The following is a 27,008-nucleotide window of genomic DNA, read 5'->3' on the forward strand; positions in this document are numbered from 1 at the left end:
ATCTTGCTCGTCCTCTGGCACTGCCTTGATTTCTCCCTCACCAACAGGCAGAAACCTCCATAGCCCCGTCCTTTTTGCCTGTGTTTTGTCTTTGACTCTTTGTTATTTACTTACTATTCAGCAGGGGAAAGTCAAGAACGCACCTCGGCCTTTCACCGTGTTGTCCGCTGGCACGCATTGCAGAGACACCACCTTGTACGGCAAGTCTTTCGGGTATTGACTTTCGTCTCTCGTGTGTGCTCTTAAGTTATGAAAAATGAAAAACAAAAGACCCAAGTATTAAGTTGTCTGTTCTATTAGAAATACTATAAGATCTTCCAAGCTCGGGACCGAGTCCGGCTTTGAAAAGAATTGAGATTATTTTTGTTCAAGTTGCTCTTCTGCTAGACAATTTTCCTGACGTGAGCTAGACTTACTGTAGGGGAATTCAACCACAACTCTCGCCTGAACAAGCTGGTGAAAATTTTAAATCCTTGTCAAGATTGATTTTCAAAGAACTTTCTTGATCTAGGAATCGAGCCTTACGTAATGCTCTAGCATTGGGATCTTCCTGCTCTGGTAGAACAGTGGCATAACATTAAGTATCTAGCTTAACTCTTCTCATCAAGTTTGAGATTGACATGAAAGATGATTCAGGGAGAAAATTGTCATCTCCCGCAGGAAAAATTCCAAGTTCATCAAACTTTTGTGGTTGCTATAATGCTTTAAACCATTTGGTTTTTCAAGGTGGGATTCAGTACTCCTGTTGGACTCGGTGGAGGATGCTGTTGCTGCTAAAAGGAGACTCGACTATAAACTTCGCATAAACAAGGTTCTTTGTAAACTCAAGATCTACTTTTGGTCCGGTATGTACGCTTTTTCTTAAAGTTCTTGGAGCATGGTGTGCAATGGTTGACCTGGAAGAGAACTCCTCCCATGAAGCAAAGAAGATTCGAGCAACACAGTCATGCCAGAAATTTCCATCTCAGAGAACGGTAAGCCACAGCTCTTGCGATCCCAACGTTTTCTTCGAAGGCCAAAGCCAAAGAGGTGGCGGACGCAGCTCCTCTGACTGCGAACACTTATCTTCGACGAGCAAAGCACGACACTCACCCCGCTGCCACCACGGGTTAAAATCGAAAAGGCTACTTTCCGTGATGGTTCTTAATTTCGAGTGGGCAATCGCGTTGAAATAGTCTACCCTTGCTTGAGCTCGTTGGGTGATTAGTTTAGTAGTTTTCAAGTGTCATGATGCTTTGGTTTAAAGCTAATATAATCAAGTCCCTTAATGAGGAAAATAAGTAATTGGGAATCAAATTTAAATCTTAGAGTTTATTCTTTTAGGGCTCTTCCACGTCAGCCGTTAGATCGGCGGTCCATTCATACGTATTGGGCATTAGCTAGTGGTCGCGAAAGGATTTCTGGAGCTTCGATCCGAGGAGAATCGCCCTCGTCCTAGCTCTGACCAGGAATCGCTGTCCGCCGAGAGTTTGGGTTTGGAGAGAATTCGAGTTGGACGAGGTCGCATTTGACTGGTCGATTTTGAGCGGCTTCTTGGCAAAGAAGAAAAAGGGGGGGGAGCGCGGGGAGGAAAGAATCAAGAGAGATGAGGAGCATTGGATCGATTCTTGCGCGGCTTCTTGTCTGCGGCTTCTTGATTTTTGGCGATGGATCTTTGAGCGATGGAGCTCGCGTCGCGCCGCTGCTGCGTGTGAGCGACGGGATTTCGTCGCAAGATGGGATTTCGTCACAAGAACGCCTCGAGAGGTGCGATTTCCCGCAGGGATTCGTGTTTGGAGTCTCGTCGTCGGCTTATCAGGTGAGATTTGATTCTTGTCTCTTGTCTTTCTCTCCAAGTTCTTAGATTTTGGGGATTTTTTCTTTCGTTTTCGTCTCTAGTATGAAGGCGCTGCCGCGGAGGGAGGGCGACAACCCAGCATTTGGGACACATTTTCTCATACCCAAGGTATGATCGATATCTCTTCGTTTCCTCGCAAACATTTTGATGAAACACAATCTCCTTTGTTCTTCCCAGGAAAGATTCAGGATGGTACCACAGGCGACTTAGCGAATGATCAATATCACCGATTTCGGGTATGGTTCGAGCGAGGATTTGAGAGCTCTGTAGAGTCTAATGGAATTTTTTTTTCTTCTTGTTTTGAGCTGCCAGGAAGACGTGGGGCTGATTAAAAACATGGGAATGGACGCTTACAGGTTTTCCATAAGCTGGAGCCGCTTCTTTATCGGTGAGTGGGATTTCCATTTCGTTGGAGGAGTTAAAAGTCCTTACGTTGCTTCTACCAGATGGTTCCGTGAACGTCGAGGGCCAGGCATACTACAACGCGTTGATTGACGAGCTTTTGAGCGCAGGTAAGCGTCCAAAGTAGTGCTCTTCTTCTGGTAGATTTAACTTTGTCCAACTCTTGACTAGGAATCGAGCCTTATGTGACGTTGAATCACTTCGATCTTCCCCAAGCTCTAGATGGCTCCAATGGTGGCTGGCTTAACTCGAGCATTGTGTAAGCTTTCTCTCTTCAAAATGCCGAGAAGACAAGCAAAAACTGATTGGTATGCTGGAATTTCCAGGGACATTTTTGCAGCGTATGCTGAGGCCTGCTTCGATGCTTTTGGAGATAGAGTAAAGACGTGGATCACATTTAACGAGCCGCAGCTTTTCAGTCTCAAGGCATACTCTGAAGGTAGTCACGCTCCCGGTCGGTGTTCTAGCTGTTCCAACGGGAACTCACTCACCGAGCCATACATTGTTGGACACAATATGCTTCTCTCCCATGCTGCTGCTGTTAGGATCTACAAGCAAAAGTTTCAAGTAAGTTGATTGGTTTCTTCTTCTCGTCTCTGTGTTTTAACATCAGAGTTTCCAGGCTCGGCAAGGAGGCAAAATTGGGATCACGCTAAACTCTTACTGGTTTGAGCCTTTCTCTAATTCAAAGATGGATATAGAGGCCTCAAAGAGGAGCCTCGACTTTGAGCTTGGCTGGTACGTATCTGTATGTTCTTTAGTTCTTGTTTGGTAAAACTTGGAGCAGGTTTTTGGAGCCACTCACTTCTGGAAACTATCCCGAGAGAATGCGTACACGCCTGGGGCCCCGGCTTCCAGTGTTTACAGAGGAGCAACGCCAGGCAGTGAAAAGCTCTATCGATTTTTTGGGACTCAACCACTATACAACGCGCTATGTCCAAGACATGCCTGCTGTTACACCAGCCAACACTGCCAATGGTGATTCACAAGTCTTGCAACTTGGTAAGCATTGTCTACTCTAAAAAAAAGTTGTAATTGTTGAAACTTTTTTTCTGAGCAGTTGCAAGGAATGGTGTCGAGATTGGACCCAAGGTAAGTTTGTCTTGAAAAAAGTATGTAAAGACTCACTTATGCTCGAGTTCTTTGCAGTCGGCTTCTTCCTGGTTGTACATAGTTCCTTGGGGAATAGAGAAGCTCCTTTTGTACGTTAAAGACCACTACAATCCTCCAGAGATTATAATCACAGAAAATGGTAACTTTGGCTCGTTACATGTACACATATCGCTTACATTTTTATAATGTTTTGCAGGAATGGACGAGGCAAACGATCCATCGGCTCCACTGGAGCAATCTTTACAAGACCATAATCGTATCAAGTTCTACCAAAGCTATCTAAAATATTTGCTACAGGCAGTCAAGTAAGAATCTTGTATGATAGAAGTCACCTCCGACAGCTTTTGTTTTATCAGGAAAGGAGTCAATGTTAGAGGCTATTTGGCATGGACCCTCCTGGACGATTTCGAGTGGAGATTCGGCTACATGCAAAGATTTGGGCTCCACTTTGTGGATTTCAATGACAACATGAGGAGGTACCCGAAATTGTCGTCGCTTTGGTTCAAGCAGATGTTAAAAGATCGCAACTGTGAGTCCAAGTCTGCTTTGTAAAAAGTAGGAAAAGAGAGAAAAAATATAACTGTTTTTTTATCACATTGATCTTTATCAGTTCATCAAAGCAAAGAGAAAAAAAGTTTTCTCTTGATCCATGTTTGCTTACTCTGCTGCCGCTCTCGAGCCCAGCCCTGGAATGTCCTCGAAAAGTTTCTAAGCACAGAGAGACCAATTCAGCAAAAAGAAAAGAAGCAAAAGGACGGAAGAGATCTTAGCTCGTTACCCCGCGGTTGTGGCTGATCCACCAGCTATCAAAGATCTTGTTTGTGTACTGCCATCAAGAGAGAAAAAAGCCCCCATTCAGCCTAAAGGAAGGGAAGAAGGAAGAAACCCACTTACGTGCTCGCCGATAATGCCGCCCACGAGAACAAAGGAGAGGTAGACTGAGTTGCGCCGCCCGATGGCGCGCATGAATCTATCCCGGAAGCCGGGAGCCTGGACTGCCGGCATCGCCTTCGATCCTCTCCCTTCCTCGCAAGAAATTAGGGCTCTTCACACTCTGGGTCTAGTGATCGATTCCAAAGCATGTACATCTTAGGGCTAGTCAAATCTGGTCAGCATAGAGCTAGTTGTCTAGTCAACTCTCTCTCTCTCTCTCTCACAGTTTCCAAGAGCACAAGTAAAACCCCTCTCTCTCTCTCTCTCTCTCTCTCTCTCTCTCTCTCTCTCTCTCTCTTGTGTGTGTGTGTGTGTGTCTGTCTGTGTTTCCAAGAGCACAAGTAAAACTTTTCGTGTATTGTTTAGTTCCTTTTTAAAAGCACAGGTAAAAACTTTTGGATTGTTTAGTTTGTACATTTGTTTTAGCTTTCTTACCTTGTCTATCATTGTATTGGATGACATCCATGGTCTGAAATTGTGTAAGACTATAATATCTGTGTGGCACTAGCGTTGCGTGCTAGCATTTGCTTGAACCACAACGCTGACTTCTTGGGGTATCGCTTGAGATTGTCGCTATAGTCAACGTAATAGATGCCAAATCTCGACGTGTAGCCTATCTCCCACTCGAAATTATCCGAGAAGGACCACGCAAAGTAGGCGCGGACGTTTACCCCGTCGCTGATCGCGAGCAAGACACCCGAGTTAGAATCTCGAAAAGAAATGGAAGCGAGCAGCATTACCGCATTGCTGCCAGCATGTATTTCAGGTACTCGTTGTAATAGTCGATCCTCAGCTGGTCTTGCAGCGCTTGTTCCAGTGAAATGGATGGATCGTTTAGCTCGTCAACTCCTAAAAGCGGAACAAAGTAAGTAAGGTTTGATAGCAAGGAAGTGACAGCTACCGTTTTCCGTGATGAAAATTTCTGGTGGATTGTAGCGAGCTTTGATGTATTTCAGCAGCTTTTCCATTCCCCAGGGAACGACGTAGAGCCATTTTGATCCAGCCTGCAAGAGAGAAATTCCTTCAGAGCGAGGAGGAAATCACCATTGAAGAGTTGATTACCTGCGGCCCGATCAGCACACCATTTCTACTCTCTGCAAAACAAAGCGTCTAAAGATTTAGATTTTCGCTCAAAGTTCCAGTTGAGAAAGACTTGCCAAGAGAAAGAGCAGCAGGATCCATCTCAGAGTTCGTGGCAACATCAGCCGGATCATCCTGAACATACCTTGACGTATAATGGTTGAGGCCCATAAAATCGATGGAACCTCTGATCTCTCGCCTCTGCTTGCTCGTAAACACGGGCAGTCGAGGCCCAAGATGCAGCCGCATGGAGCGAGGATATTTCCCAAACATTATGGGACTGAGGAACCTGGACAAAGTAGTATCCATCTTGAGCTTTTGAAGAACTTTGTTTAGAATATTCGTACCATCCAAGTTTGTAGTCGAGTCTCCTTTCAGCAGCAGCAGCATCCTCGGGTGAATCCGAAAAAGGCTCGAACCAATGCGTATCCAGAGCGATTCCAATTTTACCACCTTGTTTCTCCTGGAGAAAAAGAAGCGTATGAGTCCACAATCGTAAGAAAAATTGATGAACCAGTTACCTGGAATTTCTCCCTGTAGATCTTCACAGCCGCAGCATGAGAGAGGAGAACATTGTGAGTCACAATGTAAGGCTCCGTCAGAGAGTTTCCACCGAATTTGCAACCCGTGCATCGGCCGGGAGCGTGTGCTCCCTCGGAGTAACCTCGTGTAGCAAACGTGTATGGCTCATTAAACGTCATCCAGTTCTTCACCCTGTCTCCAAATGCCTCGAAGCATGCCTCGGCATACGCAGCGTATTTTTCCCTGCAGCACCATCGCCCAACTATCTCGTTGAATCAAAGGAATGAATTCTCAGCTTACGATATGCTGCTGTTCAACCATCCACCAGAAAGATGTAGCGCTTCGGGAAGATCCCAGTGGTACAGCGTTATGTAAGGCTCGATTCCTGGACCAAAGGATTTCTTAGAAAATCACTCCAAGAGTTAAGAGGGAATTAAGATGAGAAGCGAGTGCTCACCAGCTTGTTTCAGGCTATCAATGATCGAGTTGTAATAAGCGATGCCTTCCGGATTGACTTTATCATCTACAGCGAGCGTAATCACTTGTCAGAAAAGTTATCTCGAAGGAAGCGTGAAGAGGAGCAAAAAACGTTTAAAAAAAACAAGGAAAGATAGCGACCAGGAAAAGCTCGGCTCCAACTTATGGAAAATCGGTACGCATCCATGTTCATGTCCTTCATGAGCTTTGTGTCATCCTGGAAGAGCACAAATTTCCACGGTTTCACTGTCTATACAACGATTGGACGAAAGAAATAGCTGGCCTTGAACCGGTGATATTGATCAACAGCGATGTCTCCATTGCTGCCGTCTTTGATTTTTCCTGCTCATCCAGACAACGAATAGTAAGAACTCGAGCTTTTCAGGGCGTGATTCCTTGGTTTGCTACCTGAACTGTGAGAGAATGTGTCCCAAATGCTGGGTTTCCGCCCGCCCTCTTGAAAAGCCCCTTCAAACTTTGCAAGGAAACAAGAGAAGAGGGCGTGGATTAGAAGAAAGCAAAAAATTTCTGAAGGATTCCTCTACCTGATAGGCCGACGCCGCCGTTCCAAACACAAATCCATCCGGGAAGCTGCTCCTGCTGAGCGGCGCCGCGCCATTCTCCAGAAATGTGGATCCAAGAACGTATTTCAGGAGCACGGCGAGCAGGGGCAGGCGAAGATCCATCGAATCGAAGCGATGATCAGCCAAGCGCGCGCTCGATCACGCGCGCATTGCCCCTGACGAGCCGATTATATCAATATCTCTTATTAACCGCGGAATCCTCCATGACTGTTAACATTTGTCTCATCCTATCTTATATTCAATGGTTCTTAATTTCGGAGTGGGCAATCGCGTTGAAATAGTCTATCCTTGCTTGAGCTCGTTCCAATGGAATGGGTGAATAGTTTAGCTCGCCACGCAAAGTAGACTTTTCGATTTTAACTCGTGGTGGCAGCGGGGTAAGTAAGATAAGATAAGTGTTCACAGTCATGGAGGATTCAGGAGTTGCGTATGGGGTACCTGGTGATTCTAGAAAGAAGACCACCGCCTCTTTGGCTTTGGCCTTTCGAAGAAAACGTTGGGATCGCAAGAGCCGTGGCTTACCATCCTCTGAGATGGAAATTTCTGGCGTGCTTTGGAGGTAGGTTCAAAGGATAACATTCTTAGTTTGTTACATCTTCATTTACATTCAAATTGATTACATATTGGCAATAGTGAAGCGTGATGGATAAAAACGGAAAATATTAACTTGGCGCTGTGTTGCTCCAGTGCCCCAATTAAACCTTTGCAATTTGAAAATATGCCATTTATATTCACAAGTTTTTATTGTATTAAGTTTAGCTTTGAAAGAGTAAGGTAACAAAGGGCACTAAAGGGTGCTAAAAGGATAGTCAAGATAGAATAAAGTTGAGAAGTCTAAATAAAACTTATACAAGATTTTTATGAAGTAACAAATGATAATTGATACTTTGTATTTGGAATCACAATAGATATGAGAATACTTGAGTAGTAATCTACAAGATATGAAAGAATATTTTATTCGTCAAAAAAACTTATTTAAGGTGGATTAAAAGAGAATATAATTTTTTTATGGTGCAAATTCAATATATAAGCCATTACAATTTTTCTAAATCTAGATTTAAAAGTACCTCTAGCAACATTGCTTTTTATAATTTTATAATTTAGATCATGGCTATTACCATCCCACTCCTCCAATATAATAGTAGAAGTGTGATGCAATTAAATTGCATATAAAGATAAACTATAAATAACTAAAAAGAATAACTTAAGATTAAGGGCATGTGTTTGAAGGTCTTGAGTAGTATTGGGTTAGGAAGTTCAAATAAAAATTTATATTCAAATACTTTTATTAAATTTGTGACTTGAAATTGTTTATAATCTAAACTTAGAGTTATCTAACTCTTAAGTCTAAGAAATGAAATTTATTATCAATAATAACTTTCATTTTTGTATTGAACTACCATTTATAATCTATTCACTCCTATCCAAAAAGCTCTGATTGAATTTGTGTGCAATCAATAGCTTAAACACAATTTAGGAAACCACGTAATCTTTAAAAATTAATCTTCACTATTTGAAAATTTTCTTTTTTTAATATATATGTTTTGTGCTTTTATGCCACATATCTCTTGTAGCTAACTATCACAAAGAGATGACCACCTATTTTGTCCTAAAGTTATTCCTACCTATAATATTGTAAAGATCTTGTGAAGGATTTGTATTAAGATTATCGTTTAACAAATTGTAAAGGAGTTTAAATGTGAATACTAAAACTCAAAAGTAGCTTTTTCCAGCAATTTGAGTGTAGAAGAAATATCATTAATGCAAATTTCACTTGTTGATGTATATATCTTTAACAAGCTTATCTCTCATTGACCTTGAGTGAAATTTTCGCACTTAGAAATTCACTAAACACATTATTAAATTGCCATATTCGAATAAGTGTGTCCTTGATGAGAGAAGAAGTAGCAAAATTACTTAAAGCTACAGAAGAGTGTAGCCTTTCATATTTTTAAAGTATGTATTAAATAACAAATTCACATACCTTTGTTACCATTGGAGCTATACTCAAATATTTGACAAGTACTCGGTGAATAATTAAGTGGTTGACTATTCCTTTCTCTAGTATTGGTTGAATACTTAGTGTCATGTGTTCCAGAACCGTTTTACATTTGGCAGCTGGTTCATCGGAAAGTATCTCCTTGATCCTGCATATTGAAAGTTTATCTTTATCACTATTTGAGATCATTACAAACTCTCCTTCCTTATTATCATTTTTATTTTTCAAGGTTATTACTTCATCCTCAAAGCCACAAACACCTTGACCAAGTATGGCATCACTCTTAATTGCCCCTGTTGAGCTCTCTATTCTCTGTTGAATTAGGGCTTTTTAGGGCAAATTAAGGTGAATTAATAGCCTATATATAGTGCTTGAACTCGTGATCCCAAGATCTCAATTAAAGACCCCATTTTCTGTGTAGTTGATAGCTACAAAAAATTATAATGATGAAAAACTAACATTAGATAAATGTCATGGACTTAAAGAAGTTTTGGTGGTAGAAATATCTAAACTACACTAAATATATTTTTAGAAGCATAATCCAATGTCTCAAACACTTACCTCTAGAGTTTTTATAAGTTTATAAGTTCATTTGAGTTTCCTAAAAATAAAATTTTTAGTTTGAATGCAATGAAGATTTTAACTCACCACCCAAAACACTACTTTGAATTCTCAACTAAAAATAATGCTAGAAATGTCAAGTTTTCCTATGATTGCACCATTAATGTTACCATGGGTGCTTTTGAAATACCTGATTGTCCTCTTTGTAGCAATTCCATCTGCTTTGAATTTTCTTGGATGCACTAATTGTAGCACTGCCAAACTTAAATTTACTTTTTTTTGGCCACGAGTCAAGCTAAGAGTCAAGGCCCCCCAATTACCCAAAAGGGCCACATAAAATATTAAAGGACCTGGAATTCTCCCAGGTCCCCCACCCCCTCTAGAATGCGAGGTGACCAAACTAGGCAGAGGCTGAACCTCACTGTAGTCATCCGTGGATGTAAAGACTATATAATAGTGGCCGAGAACTTAGAAGTGGAGAAGAGCAAGATCCTGGCACATGGCAATGGCGTCACCTCATTGGCATTTTCTTTTATTTTTCTAGAGTTGGCTGTGTTCGAGAGAACATTCAAGAAAAAGGGGATATTCTAGGGAGTCAGGTTAAGGACGCAAGAATGTAGTGGAGCTTGGCATGAGCTGAAGAGGCAGAACAATGGAGCCCAAAGCAAAGTTGATGTGGTGAAGCAGCATATCCAGGTGTGGTGAGCAGTACATTGTGGGCAAAAGTGAATAGATTTTTGGTCGAGATCTTGGTGGAGTTGTTTGGAAGAATAGAAGTTTTATGTTCCTTCACAGCTCTTGGGGGTTCTAAGTTATGGCTTGGTGTGTCATTGTAATGTTTGGTGCATTAGCCACAAACCAAGCCAAGGAAAATAAAACTTCTATTCTTCTAACAACTCGACCAAGGCCTCAGTTAATAATGAGAGCCACTTTTGCCCACAATGTGGGCACACTATACTCCCTGGAAGAGAGTGCTCCCTTCAAAATCTATCTAACCATGTTTTTATTTGATAAATTCGAAGACAATGTTAAAGAGCCAAGATTGATGGAGAGGGAAAGACGTCCCAGCTTTATATATCATCCGTGGAACACGGCATTGAGAGGGCTACTGGGGTTGGCCGTGGAGAAGGGGGAGGATTGCTCCGACTGCATTGCGTGTTCCAGGGGCCTGGTGGACAAGTTTGATCAAGGGATTCCAGCCTCTCCCGCTGCTTCAAAGACTTTAGAAGCAATGCATAAGTGGGGACGGGCAGTGGTCCACTATCTGGATATATGTCTTTGGAGGAGCTGCTGGTGAGACTGTCCATCTTTGCCTCGCGAGGATGGGGATGCTACTGTGCTTGTAGCTCTATGTAGCACGAACATATACAAGTTTCCTCGAAAACTCAAGATATCACGACTTTTCCAGGATCCATAACTTAATCCCAGTTCTTAGCTCTATTCCTCCAACTTTGCTGCTAGCCAAGAGCGTGTGCTCCCTCGGAAGCCTCGTATAGCAAATGCCTAAGGCTCATCAAATGTGATCCAGTTCTTTGCCCTGTCTCCAAGGCCCAAAGCGTGCCTCATACGCGACAAATTTCTCCCTGAATCATCGATCAGATACTTTCATCTCAAGCTCAAACTCGATCAGAAAGAGAGATACTTAACCTTATGCTGCTGTTCAACCATCCACCAGAGAGGTACAGAGCCTCAGAAACTAAAAAAGATCTCAATCCTATTGCTTTCGACTCCTGGATCAAGAAGGCCAAAGTTCTTTCTCTATCCAAGGACTGAAAGTTTTGCAGTGAATCTAGCTCCCGCCAGGAAAATTGTCTAGCAAGGAAATGTGAAAAACAGCAAAAAGATCTTAAGCCTTATACCAGGATGGGCTCCAGCTTATGTATATTTCCATAGACATCTGGATACTTATGTAGGCATCCATATCCATCCCCTTCATGGACTTTATATCATCAGTATCAAGAAGAAATAGCCTCCACTTTAAACCTGTGATATTGATCGACTACGACATCGCCATTGCTCCTGTCTATAATTTTCCTGCTCAAATCTTTGATTGCTCGCTTGAATCGACCGTATGAGAGCAAACCATGCATTAGAAGAAAATCAGGAAATTCTCAAGGCTGAATGTTGCCCTAGATTCTATATATCATTCTTTTATGTCTTATCCGAAACTAGGGTTCTTGAGAGAATGTCGTACTTGCTACCCCACCTCCACTCCGGCTATGTTGTGGATCAAGCGATCCTCACGGAGGACGAGCGCGTCGTGGTGATTCGCTTCGGCCACGATTGGGACGAGACGTGTATGCAGGTAAGCTGGAATCGCTCTCCCGGTAATCTCTTTGCCCTAATTCCGTGTCCTCGCAGATGGACGAGGTGCTGGCCAATGTCGCGGAGCCGCTCAAGAATTTCGCCGTGATCTACCTGGTGGACATCACCGAGGTCCCGGATTTCAACACCATGTACGAGCTCTACGATCCCTGTACTGTGATGTTCTTCTTCCGCAACAAGCACATCATGATCGACCTTGGCACCGGCAACAACAACAAGATCAACTGGGCGCTCAAGGACAAGCAGGAGTTCATCGACATTGTGGAGACTGTCTACCGCGGCGCCAGGAAAGGTCGAGGTCTCGTTGTTTCTCCCAAGGATTATTCCACGAAGTACCGCTACTAAGAAGGAACAAAAGAACAAAACAAGAACAAGATGGTAATGGATCAATTTACGCGATTGCTAAGCGACTTCTCTTCTTTTTTACAGACTTTTCAAGCAGCAGTCCCGAGCTTGGAAGATCTTAGTTCTATCTAGTATTGGAAAAGGTATACTCTTTTCTAATAGAACAGACGACTTAATACTTGGGTCTTTAGTTTTTCATTTTTCATAACTTAAAGGGCACACACGAGAGGACGAAATTCAATACCCGAACCACTTGCCTTACAAGATGGTATCTCTGCAATGCGTGCCAGGCAGGAAATTCCGAGGTGTGTTCTTGACTTTCCCCTGCTGGATAACGAAGAGTCAAAGACAAAACACAGGCAAAAAGGGCGGAGCTATGGAGGTTTCTGGCTGTTGCTGAGGGAGAAATCAATGCGAGGACGAGCAGGATGGATGATATCCCCTCAAGGCAACAATCTTCAAGAGACAAAACGAGGGACGTGATCACGGGAAGGACCAGAAACAAACGTACGGAAACGAGAGAAGCTGAAAGAAGAGAAAGGTTGAGACTTTGGAGCTCGTTGCTCGGCGTCACTGCTCCTTTCCCTTTCGGGACCGTGTGTGGAGATGAGGGTGTTGATGGCGACTATGGAATCCAGCGAGAGCTTTGCCGAGGGCAGGATTTGCACAGCCACAGTGAGAAGAGTGCTGGTGGCATCGTTCTGGAGGACGCTGCTGGTAGAGTGCGGCTCCGAGCCGTCGGGAAGGATGACGAAGCCTGAGGGGAGCACATCAACGTGAGCTGGATCACCGCCTTGAATCATCATGTTGATCATGGTGAGCTCCACCTGGACGTAGATGATGAGGGAACCGGAAGCGTCAGTGCACTCTCCCTATTCCAGAACTGGAGACGCTGGCATCCGATCGTGGAATTCACTGCTGCTGGATATGTTGTCAATAGGGAGAGTGAAGTGAGCTTGGATATCGACAAGGATGATGAAATCTGGTGGGCGGAACTGGATGTAGTACCGATTGCAGGGCTACTATTTTCCTGGTTCGGCAAATCCATCTAGCTGCTGCATGCAAAACTCTCATGGATCCTAGTCGTGCCTTGAAACGAGTGGCCATCAGGGTTTGTTTTCAAAGCAAACACTCAGCAGGAATGGAAGAAACCATGGCAAATTCCCTGGTAGACATGTACGCCCACTGCGGAAGAACATATGGTGGAAGCTCGAAAAGTTTTCGATGAGAGACGTGGTTCACTGCTGCTAGGATATGTTGTCAATAGGGAGAGTGAATTGAGCTTGGATATCAACATGGTCTGGTGGGCAGAACTGGATGTAGTGGTAGCATTTATACCATACATAACCCTATTTTCCAGGGACTCTAGTCTTGCCTTGAAATGAGTTGTGCCAAGAATTTTGCTTCTGGAGAATTCATGCCTTGAGAAGTTCTCCAGCAGTGGAAGCAAATGTGGTTTCTTCCTCCGTGGAGCATTAAGGGTCTGGCAGTGCTGGACGTAGCATGGAGTATCTCTTATTGGAATCCTCCATGGCTGTAACACTTGTCTCGTCCTATCTTATCTTCAACGAGCTAGACTATTCACCCATTCCATTGGAACGAGCTCAAGCAAGGATAGATTATTTCAACATGATTGCCCACTCGAAATTAAGAACCACCACCCAAAGTGGCCTTTTCGATTTTAACTCGTGGTAAGTGTCAGGTTTAGGAAAGTTGGTGGCAATGCTTTATCTGTTGTCAAGCAACACTACCAAGCTCTGTGCTTGTGTATCCTCCGCAAGTGTCATGGAGGAAGCTCTCCATCACTCCACCGGCCAGTGACAATGGCAGCATCCATGCTCTGAATGCAGTTGAAGAATACAGGCTCACTCCAAGGATTGTATTGAATTTCTCTTCTTTTCCAGGGAGCATCTTGCAGCATGCAAGCTTCACCTAGGTAGAGTTGTTCGAAGCACGTACTTCCTGTTACCACTCAAACCTTATGGGGATGGGGGCAGAGGAGTGGGAAATACTTTACCAGTTGAACGTCACTGTAGTTGTCCTTAGGTGTACAGACTATATAACAGAGCGGCCGAGGACTTGGAAGTGGCAGCAGAGCAAGAAGATCCTCGCGCATGGTGATGTCGTCACCTCACTGATGCCAAGGGAATGGCATTTTCTTTTATTTTTTTAGACTTAGCGAGTCCTGGAGTGGAGAATCGTCAAGATTCCAGAGAACATTCAAGAAAATCCAAAGAGTGGTGAAGAGGAGGTTAGGGAAGTGAGAGTGTGGCATGACACAAAGAGGCGGAAGAATGGAGCCCAAAGCAGAACCACTGTGGTGAAGCGGCATATCTGGGTGCAGCAAGCAACTCAGGTGAGTATATTGTGGGCAAAAGTGGATCGGATTTCTGGTTGAAGTCTTGACTGAGTTATTGGAAGAATAAAAGCTTTATGTTCCTCCACAGCTCTTGGGGGTGTTGAGTCCAGGTTTTAAGTTCTGCATTGGTTTGTCATCATCATGTTTGGTGCATTGGCCGATGATGATGACAAACCAAGACAGAACCCTGGGCTCAACACCCCAAGAGTTGTGGGAACACAAAACTTATATTCTTCCAAAAAATTGACTCGCTCACCTTACAGTGAATCCAGGAAAAATTGTCTAACAATCAAATGTGAAGAGAAGAGAACAAAAAGATCTTAAGCCTTGTACCAGGAAAAGCTGGGCTCCAGCTTATGTATATTTCCATAGACATCTGGATACCTACATATCCATGCTTCATAGACTTATCTCATCGTGGAACGAGGTTAATTTTATCTCATCACTCAGTATCAAGAAGAATACTTTATGCCACATCGAGACCATATGGAAAAATGCTTAATAACTTGCCCTAGATTCTATATAACATCCTCTTAGGTCTTGTCCGATTACTTGTTGCCCCACCTCCACTCCGCTTATGTTGTGGATCAAGCGATCCTCACAGAGGACGAGCGCGTCGTGGTGATTCGCTTCGGCCACGATTGGGACGAGACGTGTATGCAGGTAAGCTGGAATCGCTCTCCCGGTAATCTCTTTGCCCTAATTCCGTGTCCGCGCAGATGGACGAGGTGCTGGCCAATGTCGCGGAGCCGCTCAAGAATTTGGCCGTGATCTATCTGGTGGACATCAACACCATGTACGAGCTCTAGGATCCCTGTACCGTGATGTTCTTGCGCAACAAGCACATCATGATCGACCTTGGCACCGGCAACAACAACAAGATCAACTGGGCGCTCAAGGACAAGCAGGAGTTCATCGACATTGTGGAGACTGTCTACCCCGTCGCCAGGAAAGGTCGCTCTCCCAAGGATTATTCCACCAAGTACCGCTACCAAGGAACAAAAGAACAAAAGAAGAACAAGATGGTAATGGATCAATTCGCGCGATTGCTAAGCGACTTCTCTTTTTTTTTTTACAGACTTTTCAAGCAGCTTGGAAGATCTTAGCTCAGGTATACTCTTTTCTAGTAGAACAAGTCGACTTAATACTTGGGTCTTTTGTTTTTCATTTTCCATAACTTAAGAGCACACACGAGAGGACGAAAGTCAATACCCGAACCACTCGCCTTACAAGGTGGTGTCTCTGCAATGCGTGCCAGCAGACAACACGGTGAAAGGCAGGAAATTCCGAGGTGCGTTCTTGACTTTCCCCTGCTGGATAGTAAGTAAATAACGAAAAGTCAAAGACAAAACACAGGCAAAAAGGACGGGGCTATGGAGGTTTCTGCCTGTTGCTGAGGGAGAAATCAACGCAGTGCTCCAGAGGACGAGCAGGATGGTTGATATCCCCTCAAGGCAACAAACTTCTTCAAGAGACAAAACGAGGGGCGTGATCACGGGAAGGACGAGAAACAAACTTACGGAAACGAGAGAAGCTGAAAGAAGGGAAGAGATCTTCGAAGGTTGAGACTTTAGAGCTCGTTGCTCGGCGTCAGTGCTCCTTTCACCTTCTGGACCGTGTTGGAGATGAGGGTGTTGATGGCGACAATGGAATCCAGCGAGAGCTTTGCCGAGGGCAGGGTGCTGATGAGGATTTGCACGGCCACGGTGAGAAGAGTGCCGGTGGCATCGTTCTGGAGGATGCTCGTGGTCGAGTGCGGCTCCGAGCCGTCGGGAAGGATGACGAAGCCCGAGGGGAGCACAGCAACGTGAGCTGGATCGCCGCCTTGAATCATCATGTTGATCATGGTGAGCTCCACCGGGGCGTAGACGACGAGGGAACCGGAAGCATCAGTGCAGCTCTCTTGGAGGAAGAGCATCTGGTTCTGATTAGCGTTGAGAGTCTGGTTGAGAGCCTGGACGAGCAAGAAAAGATGGTTATGATCGAACAAAGTTGCGAGAGGAGAAGCTTACATCGATCCGGAAGAGAGAGACGTCGTTCCCGGTGGCTTGGCCTTTGGCGATGCGGGCTACTTCCTGAACCATTCCACTGTTATCCCACTGCGGAGAACCACAAAGACGTCAGCGAAAGGACAAGGCTTTGAGAGTCACGAGCGAGGACGTACCTCGCTGCGGAGGTGCTCGCTGCGGAGATAGTCAAAAACTCGGGCTGGAGCCAACGGGAGCCAGAGCGTGGTGGCAGCGCTGAGAACTATGCCGTGGGGCTCGCCGGGGTTGTCGACGCTCTTGCGCGTCATGACACGGATATCGTCGTGAACGCTGCCAGAGAGTGTTGTCCACTGGCTGCTCGGAGCACCAACGCCGGCGCAGAAGTTAGTGGTCATGCGCTGCGACAGCTTGAGCAGGGACTGGCGAGCAGGAGAGTTTGGAATCACTGCAAACAAGACGGCACGTAAGAACTCGCTGGAACTCTAGAGGATGGAACTCTCACCTCCGATTTCTCGAGCTGAAGCGAGACCCGGGAGATAGCAAGTCAGTGCTTCGCACTGACGCTGGAGAGTGGCCAGCCACTTCCGCGCACCGAAGGCTCCACCGCTACTCACCAAGGATTTAAAGAGCTGATGGACGGGCTGGTCGTCGTACTCCATATGTTCCACGACAACAACCTGAGAAGACGAAACGAAACGAACAAAAGTTAGCGATGAAACCAGACGAAAGTAACCTGAAAACACGCAGTAAGACGAGACGAAACCGGAGAGCGACGAAAGAAACGTAAACGAAACTTAAGATGAAACCAGACTAACGAACGAACCGAGAGATACCTTGGAGCAGCCGTTTGGCATGTCGTGGATAGAATCCGGCATGTCTTGGATTAGCATTCCCGATGGAGAGCGTCGGCAATGCAACGAAGCTGGGGATGGCGTTCCATGGAGACCATCGACGGAGACGTCAACCACGGCCCAGGTGCTGTCCTGATGCTGCTTGCAGTAACGAAGGAAGTAAACTTCCCTGGTCTGCATCAGCGGGGAGAGAGCTTGGATCTCGGCATACATCTATAGAAGGGAGAAACGTAAGAACAATCAGCATGAGACTTGAAAAACAGCGTTGCATACCAGCTGAAGTGTTCCACTTAAACTACCGGGAGCACAAGAGATAACTTCCAGCGTCAGTGCTTTTGAAACGTTCGTGCAAAACATCTCCATCCACTTCGCCTGGCAAGGAGAAAAAAAACGCGTGAGAAACGAAAAACCGAGTTACGAACTAGAACATACCGGATCCATGAGAACTTCGACCAAGCTCGCGGCGTTCATCATCACAAGCCCATCATCGCGAGTGGCATCGGTCTTGAAACCATACTGCTTGCTTTCAACGAACTTTGGAAACTGGCGAACGTACTCGTCGTAGTTAAGCACCTCCTTGGAGGCGTCCGGGCTTGGGATCCACACCGGCGAGTCAGGCTGTGCGAGCTGGACGAGCTCATCCATTGCCATGACTGCCAGGTCAAGGACGCTGTTCTTCTCGACGTCGCTCAGGACAACAGATTTGTTGGTGTTAAGATTGTTGGCGTTCGAAAGCTCCTCGACTCCTGATGGTGGCGCTGAAAGTAATCCAGCCACCTGTGCTGGAGGAGACATCGGATTGCTCCCTGCAGCACCCTGGATGGAAAGGTTTAGAGACGATCCGGAAAACTGTGGAGCTTGTTGGGAAACCATCGGCGGTACCGATCGTCCAAAAAGCTTTGCAGCGACAGCAGACACTCGATCGAGCTGGACAAACAACACAAAAACTTCGTCGTTAGAACTCGGGACAAACAAATAAGACCAAAGACCAGTACCTCGTCCTTCAAGCAAGCGTTCTCGATTCGCAGGTGCTGCTCTTCGAAGGACATCTCTCGCAGAGTTGCAGGGCCTCCGCAATTTGGACACGATGCATTGCGTATCGCCTCGCGCATGGTGATGTTTTCAGCGCGGAGCTTCTCCACCTCGTGGCGCAAAACGTTGTTCTCCGCTCGCTCCTGCTGGGCCTGGACAGACAAGGAAGATCTTTACATCAGAAACGCCAAAGAAAAGCTTTTGGAGCTTCTATCCTACCTTGAGCTGCGTGCGGCGATTCTGGAACCAGAACTTGACTTGCCGAGGCTCCAGTCCTAGCTCCCGGCTCAGCTCCTGGCGCTGCTTATCGTCGGGATGAGGACACTCCTTGAACAACCTGGCACGAAGAAAGATAAGTTCTCATCATGCTCTCGGCTTGTAGTACTTACGATTCCATCTCTTGAATCTGCCTTGCAGTGTGACGATGATAGCGCTTCTTCCTCGGCGGCTCCTGCTCGTCACCCGACGCGTTTCCCATGTTCTCGCTGCCGCTGCCGGACCGGCTCTCGTTCTCATCCTCCTTGCTCTTGCTCTTGACACCGAGCTCGCCATCGGGAGCCGGCTTGGACTCCAGCTGCATCTCCGGACAGTTTGGCTGCTGCTACAGCACGAGCACGAGACAGTGAGCAACGCTTCTCAAGATCTTCCGGCCATTCATAGCCCCCCGGAGACCACACCCAGCGAGCAAGAAGCAGGCAAACATGCTTGGAACAGCTAGCCGCGAAGGTCAAAACCAAAACTCTCAAGCTCCATTCAATGCAACCGTTGCTGTTCTTGCAGGATTCTCACACAGCCACGGAACCCATGCACGCAAGCGGACGAGCTAAGGCTAGACCAACGACGCAAGAACCACAGAAAGACATGAAAGCTAGAGCCTTTTGAAGGACATGAAAGCTAGATGTTTTTTTGGAGGACTTACCAGGCCGAGCGAGAGTCCAGGAGAAGTGAAAGAGTTCTTCATCTGAGGCGGCATGCCTGGAGCGCCCCTGTTGATGAGCCGCGACGCCGACATTGGAATGTTTGCGAGGTCGGAAAGACCCATAGCTCCAAAGCCGGCATTGTCCGCCAGGAGAGCCACCGTCGGGCCGTCAAACCTCATCTTTGCTGGTAAGCTCGTCGCTTCCTTCTAACTCCTTTCTTGGCTTTCTTCCTTGCAGACGCCCGCTACCAATCTAAACTAGAAGTGTAAGCAGTCCTCCGTGACCGTGTCCTCTTTGCCAGGATCCTCTATCTATCCTACGATTCAGGGGGTCAGAGAATCCAGCCAGCGAGAGGAAGTGGACCAGAGAGAGTGTGGGAGGCCAGAGCCGAGTACATGAAACGTACGTATATATCTCACCAGAGAGGAAGAAGAAAAAAGAGAGAGCACTTCGTCGTGAAAGAGAGTGAGATGATGGTGTGAGTGATCTTCTCCTTGGTTTCTCTCAATCTATCTTCCTATCTTCGTTTTGCTGCCACTTCTCGAGCGTTCTTGCCTCCACCACCCTCTCCAAAAGAGCCCAGAGAGAAAGAGGGAGAATGAAGGCAAAGCACGGCTGCCTTCTTTCTCACTCTTTCTCCCCCTCTCGAAGCGCGCTACCTAATGGAGCCTCAAAGCTCGCGCAGCGCCGCGCCTCAATCCCGGGCGATCCCGCGACTGTCCATCCGCATTGCTCACGCGGCGCGCTCAGCCGAGAGGAAAGCCCCCTGGATCCTGCCCACCACCGACACAGCCCAGCTCCGGCGATGCCGGATTGACGCACCAAACTCGCAGATCCGCAATGTGGGTCGGCAATGTAGGCCGCGGGGATTCGTGGGCAGTGCCGCGATGGGACGATCGAGGCCTAGATCGCTGGGGATGAATCGCTAGACCCCTCTCTTCTATCTCCAAAACAAAAGGATATCTCTCCCAAGAGCTCTAAACCCCTCTTTTTCGCTCTTTTTCTATATGATCTTCTCTCTCTCCCAGGCCAGGTGCGTGCCGATTAAATGCTCTGGATGAATAAACAAATGCGCGGCGCGGCACAGTGGATGAGAGAGACGAGGACGCGCGCGAGTGAGAGGATCTCTCTCTCCTCTCTTTGCGAGCGGTGCGAATCGAGACTGGAATCCTTGAGAGCTCGAGGCAATTAGCGAAACCAGCGGAGTGGTGGTAATCAGTGCTCAAAGTGGTGGTGAAAACCACCGAATTGGGGAAGAAACCGATGAGAGCTTAGCACGCCAAGAATCTCTCTTTCTCTCTCTCTCTCTCGTCAATGTTCTCTTGTTGATTTCTTTCTCCTTTCCTGCAGTTTTTTTGTGCATGGTTTTTTTCCTTCTTTTCGCGTCTCTAATCCTCTGTGAAATCGCAGAGATTTCCACAGTGATGGCATTGAATGCGATTGCCACAGGCTTGCCCGCTTGGCGTCTCTGTGTACCGCGCGGCATTAATTGCGTATATGCACTGGCTCGCCGGCCCCCAGTTCTTAGCAGGGGAAAAAGACGAGACGTGTCTGCTGCAAATTTCTGCTTGATCATCGAAATTCGTCGCTAGGCCGGCTCCGTTTCCACCAAAGCGTTCGAAATCGATCGGGAATTGCGAGCCAATCGACCGGAGCAGGGGCAAAGTGATAGTGATCTTGCCCATTTTGCTGGCGCGAGTTTTTTTTGAAATTTTTGAAAATTAGGGCGCTGTTCTAGAGGAATCCTACGACCGTCATTAAGCCAGCTGTTACGCTTAACGGTTAGCGATTAAGTACTAGCTAACGGAAGTTCTAGGGACTTTTAGGTTAGGTCCGTTTTTTAACTTTTACTCCGGGGGCGTGCCGGCATTTATTGTAGTGCTCTGCCGTCGGATGCGCGATACTGGGCCTGGCAGCGACGGCTGCGATGCGGAGTTCGTGGGATGTTTCAGGTCAAAAACGCATGGCTCGGTGTTTCAACTTGTCGATTGCCAAGATTTTTAAGCATCGATGCGAGTAATCTAATCTACGTGTTTGCATGCTTCGATTGTTTACCATGTTTTTTTCTAGTTTTTCACTCTCGTCGGTCGGTGACCACCTTGAAATTCATAGAAAATGGGCTTGTTTCGATTGATTCGTCTTGCCTTAATGCTGCAAGAACTCCGCTCAGTTTGTGTTGTTTTGCTTGCTTGCGGATCAAAAACATTCTATAAGATCAATGAATGCTGCACACGGGTTTGGGTTTTGTTTCCTCTCATCGCCCTCTTTCCAGGATCAAGTCTCAAGGACATGGAGTTAATATCTGGATTGCTCAATCTCCCTTTTGGTTATCCTGACGTTTTTTTAACCTTGATCTAGCCCTAGAAAAAGGTGGTGGCGTGGCGGATATCACGTCTTGGTCTCCCTCCCAAACTGCACATTCAATTCCCCTGCGGCAATTGCCAATGTGGCTTGCAGCTGCTACGCAAAAGGAACGCATTCAATTCTCCTGCGAGATCCATCGCTTCGTCTCGTTCGTCTCGAGACAAAAACGGTGGCAACACAACTCAACTCACCAGCTGTAATTGAAGCGAACTCGAGACCTCACTGCTCGGCCCGCCACCTTTGCTGTTTTGTTCATTGAATCGAAACGAAATCCACCCATCCGCAGAGCGATCCAGTCCAAACGTTACACTGATATTTTCTATGATTCGTCACACCCTTGGATTCTTTCCCAGCCTTTTATTGTGCTTGTGACGTGAGAGTTTTCTCTCTCCGCGCCGTGCCGCGCGGCGTACCGCCCGCCGGCGGCACGGCGTAGCGGCACCGCCTGCTGGGATGTTGACCGCCACGCGTCATTCACGTAGCTTTCCATAACCGTGTGTGGCGGCGATCTTGCCGGAAGATAATTCCCGATGGTCGTGCACACGCCACGTCATGTCTGCCATGCCATGCAATGCGCGTGAAAGAAATCAAATTTTCTGTTCTTACTTTTACCGCCATTAACTTTCTCACGCAACAGGATATTCTCTGCCGTGGAATATTCAACCTAGAACCCTAAAGAATTTTCGCGCCGAATGGAAAAATGTGAACGTTGGGGCTTTCTCTAGGGTTTTCCGGGAGCTCGCCATGGAACAACGGGTGAGGCGCAATCTTCTGGGTGGATCGTCTATGGTGCTCGGCAAGGAGCTGGGATCGCCGGAGAAGAAGCTCAAGAAGAGCGCCACTGCTTCCAAGAGGTACATTCTTTGTTCTAGGGTCCGGATCCGAGACTGTGGGTTTGGGCGCCAGGGCGCTGGAGGAATTTTTCGAGGCTCTAGAGTCGACCGTGGCGCTGCTGAAGATTCGTAAGCAGTCGTGTACATTCGCTGCTGTGTCTGCGCCTGTGGAGGCCCTCACAAAGAGGTTTTCTTTTTTTCTTGTGTTCTTTCTTCTTACATTGTCTCTCATTTGGGCAGGCGTTTTCTTCGCTCTCATCTGGCCAAGATCAAGTATCTCTTCCCGGAAGCGGTCGAATGCGACTCTTTTACGTGGAAAGACCCCGACACCTCTTCGTTAAAGACGGACATACGGATAAAACTCCTACCGTTTTCTCCCGAGCAGCCAGCTTCCGTGTCGAAATCCGTCAGTGGAATGGCGAGAAAATGGAGTGCCGAGACCGTCGCTCGGAGGCGTGAATTTCAGAAGAGGATTGCTGCCTTCGAGAAAGATGACGAGGTTCCGGAAGCACAGCTCGTGGAAGAAGTGACGAAGATCAAGGTTCCAGACTTGGACACAGGCGCGGCACCCATCCCCAACGTTTTAGCTGGCAAAGTGGTGATCAAGTCTGGATACGAGGATATAGTGGAGCGGAGGCTTCGTTCGGACGATGCGATAACTACGTCGCATTTCTCACCTTCGTTTCGTCGCCACTTCTCCGCAAGACAGAGAAACGTGGAATCTTCTGAGCTACAACAAGCGTCTCCAGAGCCTGAAACTCCTCAAACCTGCAAGGTTGCTCCTCGAGCTACGACAGGGGCATTCACGGGTCCCGATTCTACTTCCAGGCTTTATGCTTCCGCTGATGCTCTTCCAAAGATCGATCACGACGCTCCCACACCTCCGAGGCGGCAGAGCGTTGTCAAATCTCTTCAGTTCGGAAGCGCGGAAAAGAAAAAAATTCTCGAGTCTATTCCAAACGATCTTCTTCACTCGGTAAATTTCTGTTGAGTTTCAGGAGTGCTGACTAGGCTTTTTCTTTCTTAGGTGCATGAAAAGGAACAGAAGGAGCTAGAGGAAAAGAGCATCGACAAGAGACGACAACAAATGCTTTCCGGGCTTCCACACTTTCTCAACATGACAAGGCTCATTTTTCAATCATTGGGTCGCAGCACAATGCTACACAAAGACCTCGTCGAGCAAATCGAGTCTTCCGCAACTGAAATAACAGACAAAAGTACGTGAGTGTTTTTCTTTAAAGTTTTGTGATAACTGGAGTAATCGACAGATGAAATCGAGGAAAGGCTGCAGTTGCTACTAGAGCTAGCTCCGGAGTGGATTTCCTCGCGAGCTTCGCTTGTTGGAGGCACGCTTTACAGGTGAAAAGCAAGCAGCACTTTACTCTCCGATCTTGTTTTTAACCGAACTAGTTGCTCTCAGGGTCCAAAAGACGGCTGAATTTTCCACGATCCGCAAAAGAATGCTGGACACTGCTTAAAAGGTAAGTTGCCGGCTGTAGCAAAAAAATTTAAAATCAGATTGACGCCGGAAAGGAGCTCATGTTTCCAGAATCTCTGCCGGACAATGGCTCCGAAAGCTTGCTGTCTCTGCCGGACTCCGAAAGTTTGCTCGGAGGCCTCGTATCCTGTTCCTTCAGCGATTCCAGAATGTCCTCCAAGCTCTTTGCCACGTTTGTCATGGACGGTCTCATCTTTCCCCTGACGTCCGTGCATTCCAGAGCCAGCTTCGCCGCACGGTACAGCGGCTCCGGCATCTCGGGCACAGCCAGGGCCGGATCAAAGAGCTGGTGAAGGGTGTCATCGTTGAGCAGCTCCTTGGCCCAGATGACAATGTTTTGCACCGGCCGGAAGTGATCAACGGGCTTCTGGCCAGAGAGAAGCTCCAAAAGAACAACCCCGAAGCTGTAGACGTCGCTCTTAGTGGTGAGTTTCATGAAGAATCCATACTCGGGGTCGAGGTAGCCGGGAGTTCCGACGATGGTCATGTTGCTGAGATGAGTTGCCGATCCCAGCGGGCCAAACAGCGACAGTCCAAAGTCCGAGACGTGAGCATTCCACTCGTCGTCCAAGAGAATGTTGGCGGACTTCACGTCCCGGTGGATGATGGGCGGACAGGCATACTTGTGGAGGTACTCCAGTCCGCGAGCGGCTTGAGCAGCGAGCTTGATCCGGCAAATCCACTGCAGACCAGTGCTCGGCCCAGATCTCGCGAAGATGTTATCATACAGCGATCCTCTCGACATGAACTCGAAGACGAGCAGCTTCTCCTCCATGCAGTAGCCGACCAAGTTTACCAGGCACGAGTGGTGCGTTCTCGTGAGGAGCTGGAGTTCCTTCTCGAAGAGCTCGCTCGATCTACCAAAAGTTTGTGAGGTGGTGGGAGGAACGAGAAATCGGAAAGCTTGATCGATCTTACCTGGTGCTTGAAATGCTAGCTCGCTTGATCGCTACCGCCTGGCCGTTCTCTAGCACGCCTTTGTAGACAGTCCCAAACGCTCCCTTGCCGAGCACCATCTCCTCGCTATAGCTGTTCGTCGCGACTTCCAGCTCCAGGGCCGACATAGCGAGCGCTTGACCGGCGGACCGCTCGTTCTCGTTCTTGCTCGCTACCACCTCTAGCTTCCCGTCACCCTGCTGCTTTGGATCATCCTCTTTGCTCTTCTCACGCCGGAGGAGATAGAGCCATGTCGCTAGCACGAGCAAACTTCCCAAGAACAAAGCTGCCGCGATGAGCAAGATCACCAGAGCAGTGGAACGAGGCCGCGATCTTGTGTCGCATTTCCTGTCGCTTAACGGACCGCAAGGAGAAGCCTCGGAGTTGCCAACGCACACCGAGCAATCCAAGCACACCTTGTCTCTCACCACTGGGCACAGTTGATCCGCGGCCTGGAACTGGCTCCTCCCACACTCGCTGACGCACATTCCCCGGCTGATCGTGAAGTTCTTCTGGTACCGAGGATACCACACCGAGTTGCCCCAGCACACCACGTCCATGGGAGGATCCATCCTCATCCCGCAAGTGTAGAAGTCCCCGGCGGCGATCTGCGAGAAGGAAACATCCAGTGGAGCCGTGAGCTTGCCGTTGTCTTGGTCTCCCCAGCATAGAACTTGGCGATTGTCCGCGCGGATCCCACAGGTGTGATAGAGCCCTCCAGCGATGGATAGAAACTGCAGTCCAGTGGGAGGGGTCGACTGTCCATGGTCGGCGGTCCCCCAGCAGCACAGCCTCCCGAGTAGAGTCACTCCACAGGCAGTGTTTCCTCCCGCGAAGATGGATCCAAAGGTCTCGTTGGATGGCTGCAAGATCTCCTTGCGGAGATCGCCCCAGCAAACCGCTGTTCCAGCTTGAGTGAGGCCGCAGGAGAATCCCCAGCCGGAGACCAAGCTCGCGAATGCCATTCCAGCCGGCGGCGCTGGGATCCTCCCCCAGCAATCCACGAATGAGTTGTCGCTGCGTAGCGCGCAGACGTGGAATCCCCCGGAGGCCACGATCGAGTAGCTAACTTGCTGGAGGTCTTGCGGGACTTGGAGCTCTCCCCAGCAAACAATGAAATGCGATCCATACTCGACGCCACAGGCGAAGTGGCCGCCGCCGGAGAGCGCCAGGAACTGGGTCGTGTCGGGCGGATTGCTCCCGTTGTGGTGAATTCCCATGCATCTAACGCGGAGATCCGTGGCGTGGAGAGCGCACAAGGCAAAAGTACCTGGGATTGGGATGCTGGGGTCTGCGCTGCCGCTCCACATGGCGGCGATCGTCCCCATGGGGCTGAATCCACGCACGGATGATCGCTGCTGGAGGATCGCGAGGGCGACGATGAAGAGCCAAATCGCTGCTGTAGTGTTGAGCATTTGATCTTGAAATGTGGCGCCGCCACAGAGAGAGAGAGAGAGAGAGAGAGAGAGAGAGAGAGAGATCAGGATTTCGGAGAGAGAAAAATATTACCCGGATTTGAGAGGTTGGCGACAAGACCCACATTGAGGATTAGAAGTCTTCATATTCTGCAAGAGTGAGAGACAGAGTTTTAGCCCCGGGTGACGGATTGCACGATCTCCTTGGTAGATTCCCTAGAATATTCAGGAACTTTAATTTTCATAAAAACTACTGTGCTTAATATTAAAAGTATATTTCCCCCAGGTTTTAAATCAATTATTATAAAAAGTTTAAAAAATGTTTGACTTTCTTACAAATATTTTAATAATTTTTAATCATATTGCTTCAAACCTAACTAGGGTGGTAGAAATTTGAACTATCCAAGGTTTTTCAGCTTCATTAGCGCCTTTACAAAAACGGTGTCTGATGCCAACAAATTGCAGACATGATTGCCCAAATTGTAGCAGTCTAGGTCGTCATCACTTCAAACCGCCCGGCTGCAATCCCTTTTGGGATATTTCGCCCTCAGAGCTTCTATCGCAATATGGGGCTATGAAGTGGTGCCCATTGAAAAGTTCCAAGAGACAAAGAAGGATAACGTCTTGAATGTGT

At 47.4% G+C, this 27,008-nt stretch overlaps 6 protein-coding genes, 2 long non-coding RNA genes and 1 pseudogene across 10 annotated transcripts; 5 read left to right on the forward strand and 4 right to left on the reverse strand.

Moving 5' to 3' along the window:
- Positions 1 to 1,336: 1,336 nt before the first annotated feature.
- LOC9660189 (beta-glucosidase 24) lies at positions 1,337 to 3,946 on the forward strand. 2 transcript variants are annotated; one of them, XM_024669634.1, is made up of 13 exons: positions 1,337 to 1,798; positions 1,879 to 1,945; positions 2,015 to 2,073; positions 2,150 to 2,225; positions 2,284 to 2,349; positions 2,411 to 2,498; positions 2,566 to 2,806; positions 2,862 to 2,977; positions 3,027 to 3,241; positions 3,300 to 3,331; positions 3,389 to 3,491; positions 3,549 to 3,657; positions 3,709 to 3,946. In XM_024669634.1, exons 1-13 carry the CDS (start codon positions 1,586 to 1,588, stop codon positions 3,902 to 3,904), a joined length of 1,581 nt encoding a protein of 526 aa, XP_024525402.1. In that variant the 5' UTR covers positions 1,337 to 1,585; the 3' UTR covers positions 3,905 to 3,946. The 2 variants fall into 2 exon arrangements, with proteins under 2 accessions (XP_024525402.1, XP_024525401.1); XM_024669633.1 differs by having other exon boundaries at positions 1,879 to 2,073.
- LOC112344591 lies at positions 3,923 to 4,417 on the reverse strand. The gene is made up of 3 exons (XR_002991756.1): positions 4,247 to 4,417; positions 4,131 to 4,178; positions 3,923 to 4,060 (listed from the first exon to the last, which is right to left on the reverse strand). It is a non-coding gene; the product is annotated as an uncharacterized LOC112344591 (long non-coding RNA).
- A 194-nt stretch (positions 4,418 to 4,611) lies between these two features.
- On the reverse strand, positions 4,612 to 7,135 carry LOC9658819 (beta-glucosidase 34). Its single transcript, XM_024669635.1, has 13 exons — positions 6,910 to 7,135; positions 6,773 to 6,839; positions 6,648 to 6,706; positions 6,506 to 6,581; positions 6,345 to 6,410; positions 6,188 to 6,272; positions 5,887 to 6,130; positions 5,713 to 5,828; positions 5,443 to 5,654; positions 5,348 to 5,379; positions 5,187 to 5,289; positions 5,026 to 5,134; positions 4,612 to 4,963 (listed from the first exon to the last, which is right to left on the reverse strand). The coding sequence occupies exons 1-13, from the start codon at positions 7,048 to 7,050 to the stop codon at positions 4,771 to 4,773; spliced, it is 1,503 nt and encodes a 500-aa protein (XP_024525403.1). The 5' UTR covers positions 7,051 to 7,135; the 3' UTR covers positions 4,612 to 4,770.
- Positions 7,136 to 11,676: 4,541 nt separating this feature from the next.
- Positions 11,677 to 12,427, forward strand: LOC9660190 (thioredoxin-like protein YLS8). Its single transcript, XM_002964795.2, has 3 exons — positions 11,677 to 11,813; positions 11,870 to 12,211; positions 12,263 to 12,427. The coding sequence occupies exons 1-2, from the start codon at positions 11,694 to 11,696 to the stop codon at positions 12,176 to 12,178; spliced, it is 429 nt and encodes a 142-aa protein (XP_002964841.1). The 5' UTR covers positions 11,677 to 11,693; the 3' UTR covers positions 12,179 to 12,211; positions 12,263 to 12,427.
- A 1,738-nt stretch (positions 12,428 to 14,165) lies between these two features.
- On the forward strand, positions 14,166 to 15,900 carry LOC112344708 (annotated as a pseudogene).
- LOC9658820 (homeobox-leucine zipper protein PROTODERMAL FACTOR 2) lies at positions 15,679 to 20,451 on the reverse strand. Of its 2 annotated transcripts, none has more exons than XM_024669632.1 (11): positions 19,328 to 20,451; positions 18,798 to 19,009; positions 18,628 to 18,745; positions 18,372 to 18,560; positions 17,809 to 18,303; positions 17,650 to 17,748; positions 17,359 to 17,589; positions 17,028 to 17,202; positions 16,702 to 16,970; positions 16,550 to 16,636; positions 15,679 to 16,491 (listed from the first exon to the last, which is right to left on the reverse strand). In XM_024669632.1, exons 1-11 carry the CDS (start codon positions 19,505 to 19,507, stop codon positions 16,108 to 16,110), a joined length of 2,439 nt encoding a protein of 812 aa, XP_024525400.1. In that variant the 5' UTR covers positions 19,508 to 20,451; the 3' UTR covers positions 15,679 to 16,107. The 2 variants fall into 2 exon arrangements, with proteins under 2 accessions (XP_024525400.1, XP_002965186.2); XM_002965140.2 differs by having other exon boundaries at positions 18,798 to 19,006; positions 19,328 to 20,449.
- On the forward strand, positions 19,020 to 19,322 carry LOC112344592. Its single transcript, XR_002991757.1, has 2 exons — positions 19,020 to 19,134; positions 19,189 to 19,322. It is a non-coding gene; the product is annotated as an uncharacterized LOC112344592 (long non-coding RNA).
- A 1,771-nt stretch (positions 20,452 to 22,222) lies between the features above and the next one.
- On the forward strand, positions 22,223 to 24,071 carry LOC9660191 (CDT1-like protein a, chloroplastic). The gene is made up of 7 exons (XM_002964796.2): positions 22,223 to 22,241; positions 22,330 to 22,546; positions 22,599 to 22,712; positions 22,766 to 23,501; positions 23,553 to 23,742; positions 23,794 to 23,884; positions 23,946 to 24,071. Exons 1-7 carry the CDS (start codon positions 22,223 to 22,225, stop codon positions 24,001 to 24,003), a joined length of 1,425 nt encoding a protein of 474 aa, XP_002964842.2. The 3' UTR covers positions 24,004 to 24,071.
- Positions 24,023 to 26,287, reverse strand: LOC9658821 (serine/threonine-protein kinase-like protein ACR4). The gene is made up of 2 exons (XM_024670020.1): positions 24,942 to 26,287; positions 24,023 to 24,880 (listed from the first exon to the last, which is right to left on the reverse strand). Exons 1-2 carry the CDS (start codon positions 26,285 to 26,287, stop codon positions 24,040 to 24,042), a joined length of 2,187 nt encoding a protein of 728 aa, XP_024525788.1. The 3' UTR covers positions 24,023 to 24,039.
- Positions 26,288 to 27,008: the final 721 nt, after the last annotated feature.

This window comes from Selaginella moellendorffii, unplaced genomic scaffold (assembly GCF_000143415.4).
Source record: "Selaginella moellendorffii unplaced genomic scaffold, v1.0 SELMOscaffold_5, whole genome shotgun sequence".
Lineage (NCBI taxonomy): Eukaryota > Viridiplantae > Streptophyta > Lycopodiopsida > Selaginellales > Selaginellaceae > Selaginella > Selaginella moellendorffii.